The 19,470-nt window shown below is 44.0% G+C and overlaps 1 protein-coding gene across 2 annotated transcripts in view; it reads right to left on the minus strand.

The window, feature by feature from the left end:
* GYPC (glycophorin C (Gerbich blood group)) overlaps positions 1-6,557 on the minus strand; it is a 34,432-nt gene extending 27,875 nt beyond the window's left edge. For both annotated transcript variants that reach the window (XM_028742722.2, XM_028742714.2), the window contains exons 1-2: positions 6,477-6,557; positions 1,125-1,358 (exon numbers count right to left, since the gene is read on the minus strand). In XM_028742722.2, coding sequence (XP_028598555.1) covers positions 1,125-1,158 — 34 coding nt within the window. In that variant the 5' untranslated portion in view covers positions 1,159-1,358; positions 6,477-6,557. The remainder of the gene's footprint in view (positions 1-1,124; positions 1,359-6,476) is intronic.
* Positions 6,558-19,470: the final 12,913 nt, after the last annotated feature.

Raw genomic sequence — 19,470 nt, forward strand, 5'->3', positions numbered from 1 at the left:
CCCATGCAGTTTGCATAGTAAGAAGAAGAGATGTTCTCCACCACTTACGGTACTACCTTGGTCTCTCTCCCCCTTCTGTGTATTCCTCTCTGTTGGTGATAGACTGTAAGTTCCTCGGGGCAGAGTCTTGTTTGTGAAACTTTACATGCAGCTCTGAACAGTTCCATATGAACTGACTGTGCAGCAGCAGCAATAATAATAAATTAAATGATGATTATGTTTTAATTATTACAGACATTCATAATTCAATTCTTAATGGCAGTAATATTATTAAACTGGTTTCAACTGAATCATTCCCATACTGGTAATATGATCTCCAGCTTAGAATCTGCTTCAGTGCCTCTGTTGGAAGTCTACAGCTAGTACTTTTTTGCTCTCAAAAGCTCACTCAGGACTGACTAAACTCCATAGCAGAAACTGGTGTGCTTCTGTCTCCCTAACCGCCCACCCAAATCTCCCTGGACTAACTTTCTTCCTGCTATAACTTTTCGCCAAAGTGTAAGGAATTTGAGAAACAGGAAATACACCCCGCTCTCCCCTTCATTTTTCTAACGTTCAGTTGCCTCACGCCTGTTTTGCTACAGTTAGTGAAAACAAAAATGCATTGTGGCTAAATATAGTCTGACAGTTTGGGGCTTGGCTCTCATGTTACATAGACAGTTCCATTTCTGTATATTGAGTGAGGCAGTAATGTCCCAGGAAAGAGAAAGCGGGGAGTGGGGGAAGGATATTAAACAGCTAAAAACTTCTTTACTTTATTTATTTTTTTATGAAATACGATTAATTCCTACTTGAAACAACACTTTCTTGGTAAGTGAACAGTAACGATTCAGAAGTTTAAATCTGGATTTTATCTTCTCCAAGGACTGTTATGTTTGGATTGCTGCCTCGACTTCTCCACATTCTCTCTCTCTGCCGATTTCCCACATCCACACTCACAAATGCAGGAAGGAAGGGAGTAAAGTTTCAAGGACACACTTTAGAAAGGCAATCTCTTTGGATTCTGTAGATACAGATGTATCCATCTATATATAATAAAAACTTTGCAATAAACTTAAGCTAGGAGTTGTACAGTTTGCCATTAAGTACGGGGGGGGGGGGGGAGAGAAATATCGAGTACTCACGTGGAGCAGATGTTGTACTGTTTTGAGAAGCCATCCTTTACGCATTCAAAACTGCCCCCCTCTCTCTCCGCCTGTCTTTTTTTAAATATTTTTTTTCTACTGACAGTCAGTCGGGCTTCCCTATCCGCAGTCCAAAGGCAGATGAAACTGCAACAGCTGGCAGGACTGGGAGAAACCAGGAGAGAAAGCAGCTCTTGTTCCGGAGCTTCTTGTCTGGTTCTTGACCATTTACCACTGGAAAAGGAAACAGCACATGTGTCATTCAGTTTGGCCTCTCCAGCTCACACGAGGAGGAGGGGAGGGGCACCAGTTTGCAGATAAGCACTAACTTTTTTTTTTTTTTTTGCCTTTAGCCCTCCTATCCCTCAGCTAACTAGGACATTTCCACCTCCAGCAAGCAACAAGTTGAGACAAAGGCATCTTACTTTCAAATTGAGAGCCAAATGCATCTCATGCCAGCAATGTATAATGTAATATAAGGTAAAAACAACAGTGAATTTTAAAGGGAGGAGGGTGGGAAATGGTTACGCTGCCAAAATTGCGCAGGGGAGAATTTAACAATAGGACTTTCATTTTCTCTCTTTGCTGTGGCAGCTTTTCTGACTCGCTGCACAGAGAACTCCCTGCCCCCACCCCTGGTCCCCTATGTTCAGCTTTGAGATATATGGTTGTGTCTGTTTGTTTCTGAGAGCTGAAGGCAAAGGGAACATAGCGTCAGCGAGCAAAAAGCAGCGCGAATGAAGCTGTGTGCTTGGTCCACTTTGGCCTCTGGCTAAACAGGTTTTGCAGGTTTGGAGGAAGTGTTTCCCAAACTGATGAAACTAATTTGTCCAGGGGATAAAAGTGGGAGGAAAGAAATTGGTGGCATACACCGGTGGGATAAGAAACAGGAGCTATAAATTGCAAGGTCCCCAGTCCTAACCTCTCCTCTGCCATGAGATCATGATGTAACTTTAGGTCTTCTCCAGCACATCTTCTCAGACTCAGCTTCCTCCTTGCCCTCTGTGTTATGTTAATGATAGTACTTGCCTATCTTGCAGGGCCGATGTAAGTCAGGGGCTGTCAACATGGTGCCTGCAAGCTCAGTCGGTAGAGCATGATGCGCTCAATCTCAGGCTTGTGGGTTAGAGCCCCACATTGGGCATTGCAGGGGTTTGGACTGGATGACCCTCAAGGTCCCTTCAAACTCTACAGTTCCATGATACTTTAATTCTATATTTGTTTTGTTTTGTTTAAAAGGATTTATAAATTGCCTAATATTTTAAATATCTCTAAGTGGTATGCAATATAAAAACAAACAATAACATTAAATGCCTCATAAAACCAACAAAGCGGTAGTATAAAAGCATATAAAAACCAGAATTCAGAGAATTCAAATACATAAAACAGGGTCTGGTATTATGGGTCAGGGAAAGTATGACAGAAAGATAAGCCTTTATAAAGACATCTGAAGCAACTGGTGGTTGCTGTTTCACATACGACAAAGTTGAAAGGCATTCCATAGTACAGAAAAATGCCCATTTTGGAATTACTAACCTATCATATTCTGTAGGGTGTTGTACCACAAATGGAATTTTCCCAGATAATCTAAGTGATCTTGCATATCTATACAAGGACAGGCCATTTTTCAGGTGACCTGGGCTTCAGTGGTTCAGGGCTTTAGGGTTCAAGACCTTGAACATGGCCTAGCAGCTGATCAGTAGCTTCACTCCCCATCTAGCTTATCCTCATAACAATGTGGTATATGCTAGTTTCAGCTAGCTCAGTCACCCAGAAATGTTCATGGCTAAATGAAGATTTGAACCCAGGTCTTTCTGGTCCTAATCTGACACTTTAACTGCTACAGCACACTGGTTTTCTTAATCTTAATATTCAGTCAGGTATTACAGTATCACAGTGTGCTGCAAATCCAGGACCCTGCTGACAAGTGACACCTGATATCAATGCTTCCGTGCATTTACAGTATCACATAGCCCAGGGGAATGTTCCTCGAATGGCACTGTTTTCTTGATCTTCTGTCTGGTTACAAAGTGCTTTCACAACTACCCGGGAAACAAGCCAGACAGTGCAGCAACACGGTGATTGTGTCATGATCACCCTGGCAGGGGAGCTAATGCAGAGCCCAACATAATTCTCGTTCAGAAGGCATAGTTTCCGCTTGCATTTTGATGAGAATCATTTTGGTGCCAGGTATTTCCATAGCACACTGTGACTTCTCTGCAAGGAAAGAGGATAAGCTGAGGTGCATTCTGTTAAATTGGAGATTAATATACAGTTGTACCTTGGTTCTCAAAAGTAATCCATTCTGGAAGTCCGTTCGACTTCCGAAATGTTTGAAAACCAAGGCCCAGCTTCCAATTGGCCTAGGCACCCTGGAAACAAGAGCCGAAAGCTGCATCGGATGTTCGGCTTCCAAAAAACGTTCAAAAACCAGAACACTTACTTCTGGGTTTTCGGCATTCAGGAGCCAAAATGTTTGAGGATCAAGACGTTCGAGAACCAAGGTTCCACTGTATTAGCACCCTGATTCTCTAAGGTAGTGATTTTCAACCAGTGTGCCATGGCACCCTGGGGTGCCTTGAATGAGGGTCAGGGGTGTCGCGGGCAACACTGACCACTGTCCCTCTTTCCTTCCCTACCTCCTCTAATGTGCTCTCCTGTCTCTGCCTCCCAAAGACCCGAATGACTGTTTGTTGCAGCAGTCCTGTCTACAAGCTCCACAGGCGAATGGTGCCTCTGTGGCTGGCCAGGGGGTGCTGGTTGCTAGGAACTGAGGCGGCCTCAGAGTAAGCAAGCAAGTGGGTGAGGGTGCCCAGCCAGCCAGTCTACCAGCCCTTGCTATTGGGAATGGACACTCCTCTCTTTGGGGTGGAGGCGGGGGGGGGGATGCAGCTCAAAGACCAGGGGCGGCAGCAGCAGCTTCCCAGAGGACTCCCAAGGAGAGGGGAGAGGAGAGGAGGCTGAGGGAACACTCCATAAGGGAGGGTGCTTGAAAAAGGGTGAGGCTCTGCTATGATTAAATGGGCACAAGATGTTGGACATAACATAATGATGGCTGACTGGGAACAGTTATGGACCACAGGTATGAAGTTTACGGCATGTAATGCCTTAAGAGAGAATATTATGAAAATGATATACAGGTGGTACATGACACCAGTCAAGCTTGCAAAAATCTATCATTTGCCCGATAATAAATGTTGGAAATGTAAAGAGACTGAAGGTACATTCTTTCACCTTTGGTGGACATGCCCAAAGATTAAGGCTTTCTGGGAGATGATCTATAACGAAATGAAAAAGGTATTTAAATATACCTTTCTGAAGAAACCAGAGGCCTTTCTCCTGGGCATAGTCGGCCAATTGGTGCCAAAGAAGGATAGAACTTTCTTTTTGTATGCAGCAACAGCAACAAGAATACTGATTGCAAAGTATTGGAAGACACAAGATTTACCCACACTGGAAGAGTGGCAGATGAAGGTGATGGACTATATGGAATTGGCAGAAATGACCGGCAGAATCTGAGACCAGGGAGAAGAGTCGGTGAAAGAAGATTGGAAGAAATTTAAAGACTATTTACAGAAACGCTGCAAAATTAATGAATGTTAGAATGATGTTGGATTGAAGTTAAGTGGTTTTTAGTAGCAATGTTATAAAGGAATATGCAAAATGGTTTGTTAACAGGTGATAATTTAAAGCTATAATATACTAAGATAAAAGATTAAGATAAAATTAAAGAGGGAAAGGATTTGCTGAATTAACTAATTGAACTGGAATACAAAAAAAGGGAGGTGTGAGGAGGTCAGGGAAACAAGCAAATGAAAGATAAGATTTGGAAAAACTGATCTGTTTTTAACTGTTTTTACTTTGTATTTTGTTCCTTTCATTTTTTCTTATTTTTGTAAAACGTTGAAACTTTAATAAATATCTTTTTTTAAAAAAAAGAAAAAGGGTGAGGCAAGTAGTGACATGACTGGGCTCCTGAGCCCCACAGGGGTGCCGCAGATAGAATGCAGTTGGTCAAGGGAGCTGTGGACCACAGAAGGTTGAAAACCTCTGTTCTAAGGGGTTCAGAAAATCATTTTAGCCTCACAACTGCCTTCCTGTTTAGATTAAATTGATAAGCAGAAATTGCACATGGCCGCACAATGAATGTCATTGTCAAGCAAGGATTTCAGCCTGTTTCCCACATCCATCATCATCATCATCAACAACAACAACAACAACAATATCTGTATCCTGTCCATCTTACTGGTTTGCCCCAGTCACTCTGGGCGGCTTCTAACATAGATAAAACATAATAAAACATTAAACATTAAAAAGCACACAGAGATGGCGGAGCTGTTGCCCTTCATCTCATCAGCCCCAGTCAGCATGGCCAATGGTGAGGGATGATGGGAGTTGTAGTCCTGCAGCCCTCCAGGCTGTTATCCCTGTTTTGGCCTCTCACCCACATCAGAAGCAGTTTTAGAGTAGTATGACTGGAGTGGCTAAACTGAGTGCCATGCTATTGGGGACACAGGCACAATGTTGTAGAATGGAGTGTGAGAGGCAAGGGAGTGCTGAATTTTAGTGCCACACAGGGCACCACTGAAATTTGAGAGCCCAAAGTCCACCCCTGACCACATTACCTTACTGTTTGTATAGCAAATTGGCTGCAGAACAGGAGTGGTTCAACATTTTTTTTTTGGGGGGGGGGGGACCTCCCAATGATCTGTCTGGATAGACTTGCCTGAACAAAATGTTTCTGCATGCATTGGAAGCAGAACAACAAAGTAGCCTGCCTAATATGAATATGAATAATATGTGTAAAAGAGTCAAACCCCATGTGGTACTATATTTCTGCAGCATAATTTTTTTATGCATTAATACATCATTATTTTTACAGTTATACACAAACTGGGAGTGCATATGTGTATAATAGGCAAATAATAATGTGCATATTAATGCATATAATATGTGGAATTGACAATATTTTTTAGCAGAACTGGCTAAAATATAATAATATCCTTGCTTCTGAGATCAAGGAGCGAGGTGGGAATTAGAAAAATAATAATCCATGCGGATTAGCTTGACGTGTAGAGTTTCAGAAAAATCCCATCCCTAGCATTGTACCATTCCTGCTGTGATTGCCCTGTTTTTACTACTATTATTATCATATTATTTTATGTTGGAAACTTCTTTGGGACCACATGGGCGATCAATGGTTGGTAAATGTTACAAATACAAATGATGTTACAAATAATGTCAGAAGCACTGCAAGGGAGCATATGGGGTGTTAGGGTAGGGGTAGTTCCTCTCGTGAGGGACACATCACGTTACTTCTGGGATAGTGCACATTGTGCATTCATCTCTCACCTATGACTTCTAGAAGCTGTCAGTATGCAAGAGAGGCCCCACCCTGGGAATGGCTTCGAATGTTCCGGTGAGTTCCGGCTGAAAAAAAGAAGAAAAAGCCCTGTCGAAAACTGGCATTTTGTTGAGTACAATCTATCAGCCCCCAGGATACATCAGGTATGGGAACTGTTTAGTTTATCTTTGCAGGCTTTTAACGTATGTCACAGGATGATGTAGGACAAAAAGCCATGAACATGAATGGTGCGTGACACCAAAGAGAAAAGTGGATTAACAGAAGCCTGACTATGGAGTATGCAGGCTGGGAATTTCAAAGTGTGATTTCTGGCCCTGCAGCTTACCAAACATCTGCATGTTCAGAACTTGGTATTCAGCTGGATTTTTAACCTTTTTGGAGGCTTAGAGCCTCCTATCGCTGGCCCCATATTACCGTGGATTCATCAAGGGCTGTCCTTGTTCCCCAAGGGAAATATCCATATTAGACCATTCCCAGTCCCACTTGAACTGGGCTAAATGTAGAGCATGGGATACACACTGAGAACAAACAACAGCCTAATTCTCTTTCTTTCCTTCTGACCTCAAATGCAACTTCCCTCAGGGAAGCTGAGAAATAAGACAATGAGGAAACAAGAACGGGACCGCTGTGCCATTAAATTATTAAATTCCTCCTTGTCTGAACTTTCCTCTTACGCTTATATGCTGCAGGCAGTAAAAGCTGCGAAAATGAGGCAGCTGAAAAGGAGTGTAAAAGCAGCTTTTTGTTGAAAGGGAGTCGGATGGGCAGGATGAGGAAATTTCCCATGAAGCAGACTGGACTGTCCTGGAACAGGGACCTAGGTGGATTGCTCTTAGAAAGGAGGAAGATTGCCTACTGCAGGAGATGAACCCATGGAGGAATGTGACACGCAGAAGCAGTGGCGGTAGCTTGCCACCACAACCACGGGTGCCCAGGGCCACACACACCGTGGGAGTGTGCACGGCGAGGTCAGCACGCCCAACGCCACACACTTCCGACATCCACGTGCAAGTGACGTCAGCACGCCCCGCACACACTGCCAAGCATGCTGATGTCAGATGTGTGTAGCACCAGGTTTGGGCTGGGTGTGAAGGGGGTCAGGGTAGAGGAGGGACAGAATGTCCTCCAAGAGGAAAAGCCTGATTTAGAAACAGGCTTGTGTGTTTAAAAAGCATGCTAATTATGTTCCAAGAGAATCTAAAGATGAAGACTGTTTTAGGAGTAGTAACAATGGAACTGGATTCCTCATCCACAGTGTGAGCCCAGCTTTCCAACTAGAGATGGACAAATGTGTCAGTTTTGGTTTCTTTCAGTTTGTCATTTTGCCCCTCAATCTTCAAGTCAGTTCTCCACATTTGCACAACTGTTTAGTGAGAATTTCTCCCAATAAACACATTTCACTGCAATTTTGACTAATGGACACATTATTGTTAACATTTTTCCATAGTATAGTGCATTTCATGTTATTTTCACACACTCACTCACACACACACACACACACACACACACAATGCAAGCTTTACTCTAGCACATGCATTGGTTAGAGAATTGCACTGGAAAATTCAGAGAAGTGTGAATATCAAAGGATGGTTGTGCTTTCATTTACTTACTGGTTCGAGAAGTGCAAATTAGGTAGTCTCTCATTAAAATGCAAACAAACCTGATTTCCTTCCCCATTTCCAGCACCAGTAACATGTGTACAACACCCCCCCCCCCCCCCCCGCTGCCGCCATGAGATTATTTGATTTTCCTTTCCTTTTCTTTGAAATTTTGGTTGTGGGTTTTAAACAGATTGGCTAAAGAGCATCTAATCCTCTGATATGACCAGGTTACAACTCTAGGGTTCCACCTCAAAAGTTTAACAAGTTGTTTGTTTTTTAGTGCCTTCTATCTGCCTGCTGCACTGTGAGTAAAGATTTCGCAGGGCCAGTTCTAATAATAAATTGCATACTGATCATTTTTTTCCACCAGAGCAGGGGCACATTCATGTTATATCTGATTGGCTTTCGTTCAAGATTTTCCAAGTTGCAGAAGGCAAAGAAGAAAAACACAGCAGCAAGCTTGTATGGCATGTTTATAATCAGTGCCTAAAACAAATCAGCCTCCCGGAGGCACCAAGAAAATATTTACTGATTACAGCACTCTCAACACCAAGGTTTTCTTTACATGACTATTTTGGAGGACATTCATCCTGAGAGCTTCCTGTTTTCATCCTCTGTGTGATGAACAGTTGCCAACACCAAGCATTGCTCAGAGTCATGAATGAACTCCATTCCTAATCAAAACATTTGAAGGAAAGGGTCCCCCCCCCCATGTTTCTTTCTCTTTGCTTTTGATTTGTTGCTTTACTGCAACAAGAGAAGGGTACTGTATAGCACTGCGATCCACATGTTGATAGGTCTCTTTCACCAGTGTGTATGGACATAGAAATTATCTCAGATTTAGAAAGTTGCCTTATGTGAGTCAAATCATTGGTCCATCTAAAGGTAAAGGTAAAGGTAAAGGTAAAGTTAAGTCCAGTCAAAGGCAATTATGGGGTTGCAGTGCTCATCTCGCTTTCAGGCCGAGGGAACCAGCGTTTGTCCACAGACAACTTTCTGGGTCATGTGGCCAGCATGACTAAACTGCCTCTGGGGCAATGGGACACAATGATGGAAACCAGAGCGCACGGAAACGCTGTTTATCTTCCCACCACAGCAGTACCTATTTATCTACTTGCACTGGGGTGCTTTTGAATTGCTAGGTTGGCAGGAGCTGGGACTGGACAACAGGAGCTCACTCCGTTGCAGGGATTCATAGAATCATAGAATCATAGAGTTGGAATAGACCACAAGGGCCATCGAGTCCAACCCCCTGCCAAGCAGGAAACACCATCAGAGCACTCCTGACATATGGTTGTCAAGCCTCTGCTTAAAGACCTCCAAAGAAGGAGACTCCACCACACTCCTTGGCAGCAAATTCCACTGTCGAACAGCTCTTACTGTCAGGAAGTTCTTCCTAATGTTTAGGTGGAATCTTCTTTCTTGTAGTTTGGAACCATTGCTCCGTGTCCGCTTCTCTGGAGCAGCAGAAAACAACCTTTCTCCCTCCTCTATATGACATCCTTTTATATATTTGAACATGGCTATCATATCACCCCTTAACCTCCTCTTCTCCAGGCTAAACATGCCCAGCTCCCTTAGCTGAACCGCCGACCTTCCGATCGACAAGCCCAAGAGGCTCAGTGGTTTAGACCACAGCGCCACCCACATCCCTTTGTGCTCACTGGCAGCTGCTATCTAAGATCTCAGACAGTGGCCTCTTTTCCAGCTGTGTCAGGAGATACCAGGGGTTGAACATGATACCTTCAGCATGGCCCTACCAAAGTTTCGTGGCTAGTGGGGTTATTTCAATGTGTGGAGTAAGATTCTCAGTAAGTTTCAAGACCCATACCCTCCATATGTTGTTGGACTACAGCTCCCATCATCCCTGACTGTAGGCCATGCTGTCTGTGTATGACAGGAGTCCAACAACATCTGGAGGGCCACATCCCTCCCTTGTAATAATTACAGCAATAGCTAGTATCAACACCAGTCACCAGTGGCGGAGCTTCATGCTCCAGCACTGGGGGGCAGATAGCAAGCAGGGGCATGGCTGGTGCACGTCCTGGGGCATGGCGCACCACCTGCGGGGGCATGGCGCCCAGTGTGGGTGGGGGTCAGCCACGATGGCACCCCACTGGGATCGCGCTGTCAGGGGCAACACATTCCCCTACCCCCCTCTTCCTTTGCCAGTGTCTGTCACCACCATCCATCCTTCCTTTAAAAAAAATGTAAATTAAGCTATACTTACTTTGTGTCCTGTGAGACCTGCTTCCTGCTCTGTAGGCCTATATCAAACTGGTATGGGAGGATGGGGCCCTGACTGACTCCAGCTACAAAAGCTGCTACTGCTCATGGGGCCAGAGACAACCTTGCAAGACCTACTGCTTAGGATGCCTACAGACTCTAAGGGTGAGGAAATTGTTTATGAGGTTTTTTGGAGGTCAAGATTTAATTTTGGAGATGCTTAATCTTTGTTGAAATAAATAAAAAAAAAATTTTAAAATTGTTCAGTAACACCTTAGAGACCAACTAAGTTTGTTCTGGGTATAAGCTTTCATGTGCATGCACACTTCTTCAGATACTTCAGATAATTTTTGTTGTTATTGGTATTATGTTTTTGTACAGTGATTGTTGACCTTATGAATTCTATAGGGATTGTTTGACCTCATTGCATACTTAGTGAGATGTTTTCATGTATTCTTTTTAACTACTTACATTTCATTATACATTTGGAAACATGTGAATTTTTGATGTTTTAAGCTTCCTCGAGCATGGCTTAACTATAGAAAGACAGTGTACAGATAAGTTATGGTGAGGCATTCAGAGCTAGGCCTTAGGTCCTCTTAACTGTTAAGAGCTATAGTCATTCAGTGTGCAGAACAGGGGTGTGCAATGCATACTGTCCAACTCCTGAATGAGTCACTTGACCTGCACCTCGCTCTCATCCCCCAAAAAGCATTTTTTTTTGGGGGGGGGGGAGTTCTCATGCAGTACCCAAAATGGCCACCGTGGTCTCGCACAAAATAAACCCGGGGTGCCCCTTTTTTCTGGGGCACTTGGCAAGTATTGCAACGCAGTATCAAATGGTGTTGTGGGGCAGAACTATGAAAAGATCCTTTCAGACACTGGCATTGCCACAACTTATTTTGATGGGTTTGGGGTAGGGTAGGGTAGGGGCAAGGATGGAGGTGTATGGACGCACTGGTAGAAGCACCAGATTGATTTTGCCAGTGTAGCCATGGAGCTGTGACTTCACTTCTCCACCTAAACAGTAGTGATAAAGTAAAAGTAAAGGGATGCCTGACCATTAGGTCCAGTCGTGACCAACTCTGGGGTTGCGGTGCTCATCTCGCTTTATTGGCCGAGGGAGCCTGCGTACAGCTTGCAGGTCATGTGGCCAGCATGACTAAGCCGCTTCTGGCGAACCAGAGCGGCGCACAGAAATGCTGTTTACTTTCCTGCTGGAGCGGTCCCTATTTATCTACTTGCACTTTGCTGTGCTTTCGAACTGCTAAGTTGGCAGGAGCAGGGACCAAGCAAGGGGAGCTCACCCCATTGTGGGGATTCGAACTGCCGACCTTCTGATCGGCAAGTCCTAGGCTCTGTGGTTTAACCCACAGCGCCACCCGCTAGTGTCAAAAAGATGGCTTCACAGCCACCTGAGTCAGGAGATTGTTCTAAGAATGGGTGATATACAAACGATTCATTTTAGTTCACTGAAAGTACTAATTAAATGCATATTTCATCATACTTGGATTAGGCTCCTGTGTTTGCTCTTTCTAAACAGTAGGTTTTTCTGCTTTCAGTGTTTAGAGGGGGGAAATTAGTCTCTTGCTTTCAACAGATCTGTCATTTATACACATTGTCAAGACTGAAGTGGTGATGTTGACTGTTTTTCTCCAAGTTACATTCTTTAGCATGATTTTGAAACAGGAGGTTGACTCCTCCAGGGGAACAGAGAGAATATCTTTCTCTTGGCCCTCCTGAAACTTCCCTGGAAATCATGACACAATGATCCTGTAATGCAATCTTTTCTTTGGCATTGTTCGGAAAAGAACCTCCCCATCCTTCCTTCCCCCACACCCAGCATGACTTAAATGGAAAAAAATAATCTGCAAACAAGGGAAAACTTGGATCATGCAATCCTATTCACCTTCGCGCAGAGAAAGGAGGAAAAATATAGGCATGAAGAAGTAAACAAGCACCAGACATCATCATCATCATTTTGCATCCCAAAAACTGAATAAAAACAATTAAACCCAAAACACACAAAAATCTGATTATTATTTTTTAAAAGCAATACCCAAGGCAGAGACCCATTTATCCAGCTGGGAAAGCTTATTGGGGCAGAAATGTCAGTTGTTTCTGGAAAGTGCAGATAGTGGACGCCTGTTGCTTCTCTGCAGAAATGCTGCCAGGTTAGTCATAGAACCAGGAGTCCTGTAGGGGTCTTGTAGTCCAGCCTCTCTTGTCCAACCATTGCATGAGGGCCTCCAGAGAGGATCAGACCATTGCCCCTCAATGTAATTTCCATAGCTATATTGCTCTTACCATCAAGACTTCCCCCCTCACATTACAGTCGTACCTTGGATCCTGAACGCCTTGGTACTCAGACGTTTTGGCTCCCAAACGCTACAAACCTGGAAGTGATTGTTCCGATTTGCAAACGTTCTTTGGAAGCCAAACGTCCAACTGGGCTTCCTCAGCTTCTGATTGGCTGCAGGAGCTTCTGGAATGGATTCCGTTCGACTTCCAAGGTACGACTGTATTATTATTATTACTACTATTACTAATTTATTTATACCCCACTTTTTTCCCTGCTGGGTTCAAGGCGCCTTACAGCTAAAAACAAGAACCACTAAAAAATAAATCATTATAATACAATTAAATGCAGATAGAATTTAAAAAAACACACATTTACATGTAAAATATGTTTAAAATATAACAATAATTACAATAAAAACACCACGGCACCAGCCCTTTAATTAAAAGCAGCCAATTCCCAAAAGCCTGTTGGAACAAGAAAGTCTTCACCTGCCAGCAGAAGGACAACATGGTCTAGGCTCTCTAGGGAGGGAGTTTGAAAGTCTGGGAGCAGCCACCAAGAAGGCCCTCTCCCGCATCCTCACCAAGTGTGCCTGTGAGGGTGGCAGGACTGAGAGACGATAATGCCCTGAAGATCTCAAAACCTGTTCAGGTTCATATGAGAGAATATGGTTTCTCAGATAGCTGTGTTCATCCAAAATCTATTCTCCTGTAACTTCAGCCTGTTAGATTGAGGCATCAGGCATAAGCCTGCATTTTATTAATGTTTGATCAGGACTTGTATATTAAAGAGGGCTTAGATTTTCAAAAGTTTCATGCCAGGCAGACCAGCTGCTTAAGAAAACACTGGCAATGTTTTCCTCCTAGACAAGGGGCCCCCTTGATTTATAGCAGGAAAATAACTTTCAAAGTCGTAAAAGCTGAAATTACAGGCTGAGAACGGACACTGACCTACATGTTACAGAAGATAAAAAAAGCAGAGATAAATATAATTAGGAATGAGTAAATAGTAAAATTATACCAATGTGCCTCCCAGTAAAATGAGCTAGATCTTCTTTCCAAGGTTAAAGACCAAATGGAGAAGCATCTGGCTGGCAGAAAGAAAGCATTTTTGGGAAGTCCTTTTTAAAGGCAGTTTCTTTCTTAAACTGAGAGAGTTTAAGGGTAATAAATATTGGGAACAGCTAAAGAGGAGAGCAGATGGCTGAAGGGGGGGTAAACTGAAGGGGTTCCTTTTAAAACCTGTTTTTTACTGAGTTCCTTCCTTTCTATTTTGAGAAGCTTTATTCTTTTAAAAGGTTACCTATGATAATGTATGAAATATATTAGCTTAAATATATTGGCTTAAATGTAACTATGCAAAGGATTTAGAAAGTAACAAATTTAGATGTTAGATTCTTATTTCATAGAGTCCTAGAGTTGGAATAGACCACAGGGGCCATTGAGCCCAGCCCCCTGTCAGACAAGAAGACGCCATCCAAGCAGCCATCCAAGCAGTCCTGATATATGGCTGTCAGACATTTGTTTAGAAACTCTCAAATGAAGGAGATCTTTCAATGTTGATGTGAAACTCAAGATCCTTGACATATGTTTAAGATAAAAATTTAAGATTAACCATTTGTTTTAGAAGGCAATAGGGCGAAGAGGGCAAGAGGTGAGCTGGTAATTAATATTCCTTGTTGAGACACATGTAAGATATATTACTACTTATTTGTCATTTATAGATGTAACAATATATAGCTCTTTGTGCTCCATATAAGGACAGGAGGATGTGGGTGTATCTTTTGTGATTGGATATAGCAGGCAGCCAATAGGAAATCCAACCAGGCTGATTGGACAGATGCAGCCAAGGAGGAGCAAAGGGGGCTGGATTAAGGGAATATAAGTGCTGGCCATAATGGCAGGAGGCCAGGCCAGAGCTTGGTAACCATATACCACTGTGCCTCTCATTTATTTGTCTGACAAATAAATTATTATTTTAATTTCTCTATTGCTGCGTTGAATATTTCATTCCAGCTAAGCGTTAACCACAAGCAGGGTGCTACATTTTATGGTGCTCCTGTGACTCGGATAAGTGGTCTGCTGGAACGCAGCCCCTTCGCTCTACTGAGCAGGGTACAAGAGAGAGGATCTCTAAACTGCCTACCCAGCGCGCATGGAAAATTTTTTTCCAGGGGAACGCAGCAGTCTCGTCTGTCTGATACCCTGCTCACTGGCGGCGACGGACCGGGGGGAAACGGAACCAACCAAGGGGTAAGTGCACAAAGGGATTTTTGGCCCTCCAATTAATTGGGAGGAAGAGAAGTCTTGATCAAACTTCTGCGTCTCAGTAAGTGGGAACTGAGTACGCTAGGTGGTTGGGTATATCAGATGGTGGTCTGGTGGGGGGAAAGGGAAGAATGGGAGGTAGAGTGTGGTGAAGTATCTTGCGCATTGTATGTGTGAGAAAGTACAGAGCAATCTGTAGCTGACCTGAGTGTGGAGTGGGTAGTACTTCGGTTCCCAGTGAGGCGACTCCATCTGGGCAAGGAAACCCACGAAGCGTGTGTGTGAGTGACTGAGTGGATACTTCACAGGGCCATACAATGGGAGTTGGGGGTTCAAAGGGGGGAAATACACCTCTTGAATGTATGTTAAATAATTTTAAGAAAGCCTTCTCAGGGGCATATGGAGTCAAAATGACGCCAGAGCGCTTGAGAACGTTATGTGAATTAGAATGGCCAAAACAAAATACTGGATGGCCATCTCAGGGAACTTTTGATATAAATTTAGTAAGCAAACTTTGGTCTAACATCACCAAAGAAACTGGAGGGTGCCCAGAACAATTTTCATATATAGATTCCTGGCTGAGCACATTAAATAAAAATCCTCCATGGATAAGAGAATGCAAAGTCCAACGATGCAAATTATTGGCTGTAAAAGCCGAAGCTAGGAAAGGAATCTTGCCAAATAAACTCAAACCCATTTTTGAGGGACCAGAGGAAGAGGTGCTTCCACCTCCACCCTATGCTCCACATCGAAGGGAGCATAATCCAAACCCTCCACCAGTTGTAACCCCAAGGCAAGAAAGTGGAACGAATAATGGGGGTAGAGACACAGAACTTGACTCCTTGATAGATTATGATAAATATCTTCAGGAGGCATTGGAGTCCTATAATGAAGCCCAAGCAGAAGTGGTTATTCCATCTGTGAGTCCCAGTAGAACTCCATCTACAGTCTCTTTTAGTGGAACAACTGATTGCCTACCCCAAACCCCTGTACATCCAAGTCCTAGAGAATTATTACAGAAGTTACAGGGAGACCTTAATCGGTCAGCAAGCAATACAGCCAGGCGTATTAAGCTGCTAAAAGAACGCCTTGGGACAAATACCATCCCCTATGATTTGAGGCCCCTAGAGCAAAGTGAAGAAAAAGATCACGTAGTAGCCCCTCTCAGAAGAGTATTTGATGCACTTGAGGAGCCTGTGCTGGTTAACGGGCAACTCGGACCAAGGCCACCTCGAACTTCGACCCTGCAGTACATTCCATTCACAACTACGGATCTGATGAATTGGAAAACACACACCCCATCTTTTGCAGAAAAACCTCAGGCTATGATGGACTTGGTGACTTCAATAATAAATACTCATAGTCCTACTTGGACAGATTGTCGCCAGCTTCTGAATACTCTGTTCACCACTGAGGAAAGAAGAGACATAATTGAAAAGGCACAGATATATTTGCGTGAGCAGGCCAGAGTGGGAAATATTTTTAATATTGACCGTCATCTCCAAGATAACTTTCCCTTGGAAGATCCTAATTGGGATCCAAACAATGCAATTCATCTGGCCAGACTTACCACCTACCGCCAGACGCTTGTGCAAGGTATTCGCAGGGCATGCCAGAAGCCCACTAATATGTCTAAAGTCTCAGAAGTAGAACAGAAACCAAATGAGAGTCCGGGAGACTTTTTAGAGAGGCTGCAAGAAGCCTATCGTATATGGACTCCTTTTGACCCTGAAGCCCCTGAAAACAGCAGAATGATTACTGCTACATTTGTGGCCCAGTGCGCTTCTGACATTCGTAAGAAAATTCAGAAATCAGAAGGATGGGAAGGGATGCTGATGAGCCAAATTATGGCCATTGCACGCCGAGTTTATCGGAATAGGGATGAGGCTGAGAAGCAAGAGAAGAAGAAGTGGCAGAAGGAAAAGATGGTAATGCTAGCCACAGCAGTGAAGCAAGACTACCGCCCCTTAAATGGAGGAAGAGGGCGGGGAAGGAATCCACCACTGGGAAGGAATCAATGTGCGAATTGCAAGAAGGAGGGTCATTGGAAGCGGGAGTGTCCTGAACCCCTGAGGTTGGAAGAAGTACGCCCAGGCCCAGGCCCAGGCCCAGGCTCCGGCCCAAGAAACCAGGGACGGGGACGGGGAATGATCCGAAATGGAAGATATCAGAGACCTGGACAAGGACAGAGTAGAGACAATTTCATTGGACTGGCAGAGGAGGATTTTACCCAAGACTAGGAACGACCGGACTCCATAAAGTTAGGCTTCCAGGAGCCCACGGTCACGATTCAATTAGGGAGCCATTTAATAGACTTTATGATTGATACTGGGGCTGAATACTCAGTACTCCCAGAACTATTGCAGAAAAAGGCATCCAAAAGTGTAGTCATTAAAAGTGCCACTGGTCAGTCAGCTAAGAGGTCTTTCCTCCAACCTTTGGAATGCCAGATTGGGGGACATCGTTTAACCCATCAGTTTTTGTATATACCTGAGTGTCCAATACCTCTCTTAGGTAGAGATATGCTGTCCAAACTGCAGGCCCAAATCACCTTCACTCCTCGAGGTCCAGAAATGAAACTGCCATCAAAGGCAGCAGGAATAATTACCCTCTCAGTACCTAAGGAACAATCATGGCGCCTAATGTCAGCCTTGCAAGTCCAACCCACATTGGATACAGAATTAAACAAGCTCCTCCGAACCCTACAGGTGCCACCAGGAGTATGGGCCGAAAATAGCCCACCAGGAATGGCCAAGAATATAGCTCCAATTGTAGTAACCTTAAAACCTATGGCTACCCCTGTATCTGTAAAGCAATATCCTTTACCCCGGCGAGCAGCAGAGGGCATCCAGAAACATTTGGACCGCCTATTAAAATATGGTCTGCTTAAGCCCTGCCAATCAGAATGGAACACACCCCTTTTGCCTGTTCGAAAACCTGGGACAGATGAATACAGGCCAGTGCAGGACTTGAGGCTCGTAAACCAGGCTATCGAGACCTTGCACCCAAATGTACCAAACCCATATACCTTGCTGAGTTTGATCCCACCAGAAGCAACATTTTTTACTGTATTGGACTTGAAAGATGCATTCTTCTGTTGCCGGCTGGCACCACAGAGCCAACCTATGTTTGCCTTCCAGTGGGAAGACCCTTTAACAGGAACAAAAGGCCAGCTAACCTGGACAAGATTGCCCCAGGGATTCAAAAATTCCCCAACTTTATTTGGCACTGCCTTGGCGAAGGATCTAACAAGTTACCCTTCAATACCTGGAGAAAAGGTGGTTCTGCAATATGTAGATGACCTTATACTAGCAGCAAAGGATTTTGATACCTGTAAAGAAGGGACAGAGGAACTGCTCCACTTGCTCTGGCAAGCTGGCTACCGAGTTTCCCAGAAAAAGGCACAGTTATGTTTAGAAAAGGTCAAATATTTGGGCTTTGACATCTCACACCAACAACGAGCATTGAGACCAGAGAGGAAAGAAGCTATTTGCCTTATCAAGGAACCTACCACAAGGAAACAACTTAGAGGATTCCTGGGAACAGCAGGGTTTTGTAGACTATGGATACCTGATTTCAGCAGTCTGGCCAAGCCCTTACATGAAAGCACTCGAGGTGCAGAGAAGGACCCATTCGTATGGGGACCTGAGCAGCAACAAGCCTTTTTAGTTATCAAACAACGACTTATGGAGGCCCCAGCCCTTGGACTGCCTAATTCGGAAAAACCCTTTCAGCTGTATGTACATGAACAGAATGGGATTGCAGCGGCAGTCCTGACCCAGAGATTAGGAAGTTGGAACCGTCCAGTAGCTTATTTGTCAAAACAATTGGACTCAGTAGCAAAAGGATGGCCTCCATGCCTAAGGGCAGTAGCGGCCACTGCAAGCCTTGTCAAAGAAGCTGATAAATTTACCTTCGGCCAGACGATGTATGTGAATGTACCTCATGCTGTTCTGACACTCATGGAATATAAGGGTAGTTATTGGCTAACGAACCCAAGGATGGCTAGATACCAAGGCCTATTGTGTGAAAATCCCAGGATTCATCTACGAGTAGTGAATATGCTCAATCCAGCGACTTTGCTGCCCCTACCAGAGGTAGATGATGAGGAATCACATGATTGTCTCCAAGTAATGGATGAAGTTTATTCCAGTAGACCCGATCTGAAAGATGAACCATTGAAAAATCCAGATGTTGTATATTATACTGATGGTAGCAGTTACCTGCATGAAGGTGCCAGACGAGCAGGATATGCTGTGGTCACCAATGAGGAAGTTGTGGAAGCTGAAGCTTTGCCTGCCGGCACCTCAGCACAAAAAGCTGAACTTATAGGTTTAACTAGAGCTCTGCAATTGGCAGCCGGATGTAAGGCAAACATCTATACTGATTCTAAATATGCCTTCTTAACCCTGCATGCACATGGAGCTCTATGGAAAGAAAGAGGTCTAATAGGAGCCCACGGGAAGGCCTTGAAATATGGACCTGAAGTAGAAATCCTGTTAGAAGCAGTATGGGCTCCAGAACAGATTGCTGTAATGCATTGCAAAGGTCATGGACGAGGAAGGGATCCAATAACCAGAGGAAA

This window comes from Podarcis muralis, chromosome 1 (assembly GCF_964188315.1).
Source record: "Podarcis muralis chromosome 1, rPodMur119.hap1.1, whole genome shotgun sequence".
In the NCBI taxonomy this organism is placed as follows: Eukaryota; Metazoa; Chordata; class Lepidosauria; order Squamata; family Lacertidae; genus Podarcis; species Podarcis muralis.